Source organism: Gobio gobio, assembly GCF_949357685.1.
Source record: "Gobio gobio genome assembly, chromosome: 15".
Lineage (NCBI taxonomy): Eukaryota > Metazoa > Chordata > Actinopteri > Cypriniformes > Gobionidae > Gobio > Gobio gobio.
The window spans coordinates 47,868,633-47,876,589 of NC_137108.1; the positions used below are offsets into that span (position 1 = coordinate 47,868,633).

The 7,957-nt window shown below is 41.2% G+C and overlaps 1 protein-coding gene across 1 annotated transcript in view; it reads left to right on the top strand.

The window, feature by feature from the left end:
* Nucleotides 1-7,520, top strand: part of fam110d (family with sequence similarity 110 member D) — a 30,257-nt gene extending 22,737 nt beyond the window's left edge. The window contains exon 2 of the mRNA XM_079837791.1: nt 1,754-7,520. Within this exon, the coding sequence (XP_079693917.1) occupies nt 2,399-3,676 (1,278 nt within the window). The 5' untranslated portion in view covers nt 1,754-2,398 and the 3' untranslated portion in view covers nt 3,677-7,520. The remainder of the gene's footprint in view (nt 1-1,753) is intronic.
* The last annotated feature ends 437 nt before the right edge of the window (nt 7,521-7,957 follow it).

The following is a 7,957-nucleotide window of genomic DNA, read 5'->3' on the forward strand; positions in this document are numbered from 1 at the left end:
TAAAAAATGTAAATACAATGTAAAAACATGCATGTACACAATAAGTGCATTGTATCAAATGATTAATTTAAATGTTAGTACATAGTAGTTAATGCCACCTAATATAAAGTGGGTCCATTTAATTAATTTCCATGAATTGGTTAAAACATATCAGTTTTACTGAATAAATTCAAAACTTTAATATGTTCTTAACACTTAAATATATGTTCACGGTTGTCACTGTCTGTGACTTTTTTTTAAAGTATTATAATGTTTTAGGAAAAATATAGGATGGTAAATACTGTTGTTTATTATTATGCATTGGATATAAATGAAAAGTTAGTTTAGATGACGTTTTTGCATTAATTAACATTTTTGCATAACATTTTGAGTCTATTTGACTGATGGTTCATCTAATAAAATCAGTTTTAAGCCATTTCAGAGCAAATATATATTTGAATATCATAAAATCAAAAGGGTGAAAGATATTGAGGCTGTTTTAGCTGTATTGCTCAGCCCAACTGACTAAACAAGTGGCGTTTTTTGAGTTTCGACCCCCTGTTGCTCGCCACTTTCTGAAAGTCCCTAACTCCAGATCCATCTCACGCTCAACACCTGTTCAGAATTCTTTCCCGGAACTTCCCCAAACAATGGCTGCTTTTCCCGGACTGACTGACATCTGGAAAATTTTGCAGTTCCCCTTTTGACTGGATTTATGGTGAAGGGCTACAGATGGGGGGTGTTCGAGGTACATGAGAGGTGCTATATTTATACGGTAGAAAGTCATCTTGAGTGCATGAGGTCTCTTTTATCTTAGGGACTTTTTTTCTACTTCAGATTTTTGTCTTTGTAGTGGATTTCCTTTTTTCCCCACTAAGTCTGAAAAAGATAGAGTTCGCGCACACCTGTTTTTAGTTGCAGTAAATGACTGTTCATCATAGTGAAACTGGCAAACACAAAGAGAGTTCTCCAGTAATTCCCCATTTATTAGGCCACGTTCACTTGAAAATGCTGTTTTTTTTTTTCCTGCAAGGGGGTACAAAAATAGCGCTTTGATGCATCATGTCTTCCCTTTCAAAACCAACCATGCAGTCAAAATAGTTTTAAGCTAGAATTCTTGCTTTGCAATCATATTCTGCTGTTCTATTAGTAAGCAGGAATGCAGAGTTTTTAAGAGATGTAAAAGCCACTGCAGTGTGTTCAAAATTAAATGCAGTAAATGGCCCCACTACGTCTTTAAATGAAATGTTTTTAAGCTGATTTTGGGGTCTCTGAAATATGGACACAGTCATGCATTATTTAGCAAAGCCCTCAAGGAATGCAAATGTGGCATGTGGGTTAAGCTAATGCTGATGGTGAAGGCCATTACCTCTGAAGTCTGTATGCACATGGTCACGGTTTCCATTAATAGTGTTTCTAAATGCATCTGAGGGTAAATGGGTAAAATTCCACTAGCAAAATTATAATGTCAGTGTCATGTATTATGCATATTCATTTAGAGCTAAATGCGCAAAATTTGTGCTGGCAGCACATTTGTACGAGTGAACGGTTATTTAGGACTAGTTCAAGCATTGGGAAGTCAACTCAGTCCATGCATGAGCTAATGGCACTGCCTTTGGCCCCAGACATGCATTTCTGCCAACTGCATCGGATCTCAAAAAGCTACTGGGACTTCTATCCATACTGCCATATGGCCCACGCCTCGGGGGATCAGATCTCCCTTGAGAAATGCTAAAAAGACTAAACTGTGTCTCTACCGTTTTTGTTTTCACAGGGCTCCAGGTATAGAGGGAGAAGCACAGGACCTCCGTCTATCAATCTCTGAAGTGCCCCGGTACCAGCTGTATAGGTCAACCCAACCGTAACATCGCAGGACAATAGGAGCCCAACCCAAAGACCTTAGACGGCTATCAAAAAGCAAATAATCAAGCTCATTAGCTCTCTTCCCCCAAGACGACCTTCTCTGAAAAGATCAACAGAAGAGAGGAAGTTAAAAAGGACGAAACAAGGGGGGGAAACGAAGACTGGCAGCTATTTCTGATACTCTGTGGTGAAGGGAACATCTCATTTGGGATTTGAGATTTTGGATTGCAGAAAAAGGATTTCCCCATGCCCTGCCCGTTTGTGTAAATCCTGCATGGAGATTTGTCCCTTTTCCAAAAGCGCCCAGTAAAGAGACTAATTATAGCGAAGCCAAACAGCCAACTCTGTCGCTTAAATCCCTCAGATTCTTGAAATGCCTAAAAATCTGCATTCATAGGGGTCCTATAAATGGATCAAAATCCTGCTACTATTCTGAGAAACGTCAGATTTTGAAGAAGCATTGAAACGGTAGTTTCCCAGAAGGCTTCCTTCTCTTTGTAGGGCAAAGCGACTGCTTTGTCCTTTCTGTTTGGATGCATTTTTCCAGAACTCTAAAATGAAGCCCTTAACTCCCGTTGGTTCACCTTCTCCGCTCCGGCTCCTAAACAAGGGGCCCGATTACCTTCGCAGGCAGATGGATGCCGGAAGTAGGGGTCGCTCCATTAGTGCTGTAGAGCGACTGGAAGCAGACAAGGCGAAGTACGTCAAGAGTCAACAGGTCATAAACACCAAACAGGAGCCTGTGTTAGTGCCCTGTGCAACCCCTCCACCGGTGCCCCGTCGAAACTTCACAGTGTCCACTCCTTCAACACCCGTCCTCCCACCTCGAAATCAAATGGCGCCTTTCTCTGCACCACAGTTATCGAGGGATGAAAATGAGGATGACTCCAGGAAAGAGAATTGTCAGAATGAAACCGATGTGGAAACCAACAATCGCAACAATGCAAACAAGCCTCCCGTACCTTCTCCAAGAACTCCAACCATTGCTCCATTAGTCGCCCCACGTAGTGCGCCAATAATGCGCAGGAGCAACGGCAAGCGCATGTTACGTCCAGACTCCCTGGTCATTTACAGACAGAAGAAAGAGTGCAAGAGTCCCGGCAGTGGAGGCGAAAACAACACCAACATGGAGGTTAAGGGCTACAGTTTCGTGCGACGGCTCTTCCAGGGATCCATGCGTGAAAAGAACAGTAGGAACGAGGCTCAAAAAATGGTGATTAATGAGGAGAAGGCGTCTTCCTCTCGAGATGGGGATTCGCGAATGTCCTGGTCCAATGACAAAGACACTGTGGACGGTGGAAACGAGACCAGGCGATCGAGCAAATCTGAACGAGAGCACTCAACGCCGGAGACACAAAACAACAACACTGGATTTCAGGAGAAGAACAGCATGATAAACAGCTTACGAAACAGCACGGGGAACTCCAACAATAACGACATGGATCCGTGGAAGCCCGTCGCCCCTCGGATGCGGGCTGATTTGAAACGCTCCAAGTCCGAATTGCGTTTACGTTGCTCGGTAGCCATGTCTGACCAGGAGCGCTTCTTCAACTACTGTGGATTGGACTTGGATATGGTGGAGAGGCTCGGACCGGAGAACTTTCTAAAAGGGGCCAGTTCTATCGACACGCTCTCGCTGCTGCTGAGGAGCGTCGGAGGCGGCTCGGAGCCCAGCGAGTTTTCCCGACACTCCGGGGAGGGGCTTTTCCAGGAGGAACTGGCCGAGCAGATCCCTACAGGTGTCTCAATTATTGAGAGAAATGCACGTGTCATAAAGTGGCTCTACGGTTGTAAGAACGCAGCCCAGGAGGGTCCTAAAGAGTCTACTGTTTGATTACCGAGACGTTTTGGAGCCGTGTTCTAATACGGAAAACTATGCTGTATTTATTTTATGTGAGACATTTGTATTTAAGAGATTTGTTTTGCTTTTCACAGCCAGTATGAGAACATTCATGTTACATTGTGTCAGTCACACACCGAAACTTCTTGTCACGACCTACACTGTGGCTATGTCCGAAATCGTCCTCTTATACCCTCATTCACTATTCCATACCTTAGTTGAAGGACTTGAAGGAATGAATGAAAACAAGTGAACGAATTTAGCTATGGACGCTAACTTCTGGTGACTCTTTTGCATTGCATCTCTGGCCGTTAAGTGTATATTGGTTGTACACTTAGTATTGCCGTGCATTGTGGGGTTGAATGAGTGCACTCAATAGTGTCCACTGTTTCTGATCTTTTAGTGCACTGTATAAGGGTATAGGGGCGATCGTCTCTTGTTCTCTGTATATAGAAAGACATGAGTCCGTCCTGTTACTTCAGTTCAGACAGAATTATTTGTTGAGCGTAACTTAAAGAACATGTCATCTGATGAATAACTTTACATTGAAAACCACTAAGCTTTTCTCTGGGGCTGGGAAACCCAATGCATGAGTGTTAAATGAACCATGTGTACCTCATTTCCCAACTGTCCCAGTTTAGTTTCTGTGTTGCCTTTTTTCCTTAAACGCAGGCGTTGGAGCAAACACACAGAGCAGAGCACCCCTGTGGGGATATTAATGCACTGATTTGGAGAAAGAGAGACGGAGCGAGAGCTATATATACTGTTATGAGACGTATTTTTAACACTGTCTGAGTGTATGCAAATAAATAAGCAGGGCCTTGAAAACAACCTGATTTTGAGTTTCATTAACTTGTGCCAAAGAAATGTGCTGATACTGATGTACGATATGTTCCAAACCCTATCGAGCTGATGAGTTTGACATTAACATGTTGCTAAGCTAATGAGTTAGTAAATAATGGGAGAAATGGCATTTTTTAGTAACGGAACACAATATATTTATATATTTAGATTAGATAACATTTTTCCAGTATTCTCATCCCAAGTAAATAGATTTTTGCCCAAACTTTTACAAAGCATTGGGCCCTATCATACACCCGGCGCAAGTGTTATTTGCTAGTTTCAGACGTCCAGCGCCATGTTGTTTAAAGTCCCAGTAAAGTCAAAACTAAACATGTGTTCTGAGTTTCTCACACCACAGATAAATGTGTTATTAACCACCCAGCCAAATTTGAATCATAAAAAAATCCAGCAACTACATAAAATAGCTTATCAAAAACTTAAAACAAAAACATTCTCTGCTCTCAAATGCTGGGGGTGTGTCCGCTGTCGGCGCCGAAACCACGCCCACTCGCGGGTAAGCTGCCGTAGCACACAAGACAACACTCATGTACTGATCACGACCGTCTATGATCACGACGCACCAGATGTCGGCGGGACGGGACGATGAAGGCCCGGGGCGGGGGATAGTCGGTCCGGCCCCATTCTGCAGGGGATTATCAGTGAATCCCAGTTGTCTCCGGTGAAAGTTTGTAAAACTATCCTGTGTAAAGTCACTGCAGAGGCAGGTGTTGGTTGTGATCCTCAGCTCTCCATCAAGGTGGCTGTTCACAAAATTAATCCACCTCTTCTTGATCATCGTTTTTGTTTTGTAAGCTGTTTTGTAAGTTGTAGGCTGTAGTAACTAACAGTACTGACAGTAACTCGCGATCGAGTGGGCAAACTGATGTGAATGTGCTCTAGTTATGATCGTGTTAGGGGAGGAGCCAGGCTCGTTGGCTCCAGTACGTTATTAACCGTTATGATAGTGTAGGGGCCATATGCTCAGTGGCTCCAGTGCGTCATCGAGCCACCATTTTAGCCCCACCCAGAAAATCCTAAACACAGCAACGGTGAAAAACTGTTTAACGGTCTAACTTCTGAATTCAGTACTACATAGTTCACAGTCTTTTTAATGTGTTTCAGCAATACATTTCTAACATTTATAATGTATTTAGAAACAAATCTCAGAATTGCCTTTACAGGGACTTTAAGTAGCAAATGCACTGGCGCATCTGTTCTGGCTCTGAAAACGAGGTGTGTTCAGGAGCATTGTTGACCCGTTGCTATTTTGAGGAACTGAAAACAACTGCACCATTCATTGACCAACACAAACCTGCTCTAAAGTCAATAGCACAGTATTTTTTGTGTTATTTAAAGGGCACGTTAGTAATATGCGCCTGTAGGCGGTGCACAATGTGCGTACACTCTGCTTATTACACACACAGGGACGCAGCAGCACACACACATTTTTAAATATTAAAATAAAAGGATTCCTCTCAGGAGAAGCGTTCAGTCTTTCCAGTCTCAAATTCCTCCATGTAAATAGCAAATCTGCCATAGTGCAAGCGCAACTAGCTTTTAAAGGGAATGGGAGATGAGACTCCCACACACCCATGACTCATTAAGAGACTAGGTACAACCCTTTTGGACCATGCGCCTGGCGAGCAGACCGTTCTTTTTCCATCGTTAAACTAGCAAAAGTGGATTCAGACACGCTCTTAGTGCACCAGCGCCATGAGCTTCAGACCGTGCGCTCATACCATTAAAATAGAGCCCTTTGTCTCTTTGCTCTAAACTTTGGAAGCTTGTTTCCGCATCAAAATAAAACATTTTAAAAGATAATTGCGACTTTTCATCTCACAACTGTGAGTTTACATCTCGCAAACTGGAGTAATGCTGCTTAAAAATTCAGTTTTGATCACAGAAATAAATTACAATATTGCTGTTTTACTCTATTTGTGATCAAATAAATGCAGCCTTGGTAAGCTACTTTATTCTGTATAGATATAATCTTGCAAACATTCATATTTTATGGAGACTTAGACTTGATCAGGCTTGGATATTTACAACATAACATATTTTGTGTTGTAAAGTCATAATTACGAGATATAAACTTTCAATTCTGACTTTATAACGCGGAAATTCCGACTTTTTTGCAATTGTGAGTTTAAATCTCGCAATTCTGAGATAAAAAAAAGTCTGAAAGTTTTTTTATTCTGTGGCAGAAACAAGCTTCCATACTAAACAGCAAGGTAGCTCCAAATATTCATTATTAAGGAGGACCAAATGCACTGATTTTAAGAATCAGACATTGAAAAACCGTCAATCTCTAGGTAAGCAGCTCACTAGGGTTTGGAACGGCCATTATTTAGCTTCTTACGGTCTTTCACTGAGAACTAAAACATGTAAATTGCTCAATTTCATTCCCATGTTTAGTAATTATTGATGTTACTTTGATTACTGTGATGATAAATCATGGTTGGTTGCACATTAGACTCATTTTTTTCAGTGCAAATGACTAATTGTTCCTGAGGCAAAGCATTCTTTAGTATGCGCCTGGTCATGCTACTTTGGTGTTTAACTCACAAAAGTTCAGTGTTTAGTAAAGAAGAGGAAGACATCGCAGCAAGAGATCAGCCGGGTTGACTTTCACTCCCAGATGTGCTTCTCATATTGACGAAGACCTTTGAACACGCCTCCCCATCTAAACATCAATCACACACTGATTCTGCTTTGAGGTAATGAATCAGTCTCTATGAGACCACTGATAAATGAAGCAAAGGTCCACTGCGGCATGCACAGGTCACACTGCGGCCTGCAGAGAAAGAACTGTGTCCAGAATTCCTCAACTTTTTCATCCCCAACATCCAAGATGCATACGTCTTCCCGAACACCCGGAATCTCTCTTTTGCATGTTTACACTCCATATAAGTTTGTATACGTGTCTATAAAGAAGAATATAGATTTCAACCCAAAGAGTTATCACAGATCAAATCCAAATAAAGTCCTATTTCTGAATGACTGTAGCTGGTTGTGTTTTGTTTTAGGAAATTATGTTATGCTGTATGCAGGATAAATATCTGGGGATTTTAAGATAAGATTTAAGTCTAAAAGTCTACATTAAATATGAATGTTTGTAAGATTTTAAAAATATTTAATACATGCTCACCAAGGCTGCTTTTATTTGATCAAAAATTCAGTAAAACTGTAATATTGTAAAATATTATTATGATTTAAAAGAACTGTGTTCTATTTGAATATGTTTTAAAACATAATTTATTTCTGTGATCATATTTCATCATCATTACTCCGGTCTTCAGTGTCACATGATCCTTCAGAAATCACTCTGATTTGCTGCTCAAGAAACATTTATGATTATTATCAATGTTGAAAATGTATATATTTTTGAACACTGCAATAATTTTTCAGGATTCTCAGATGAATAGAGGATTC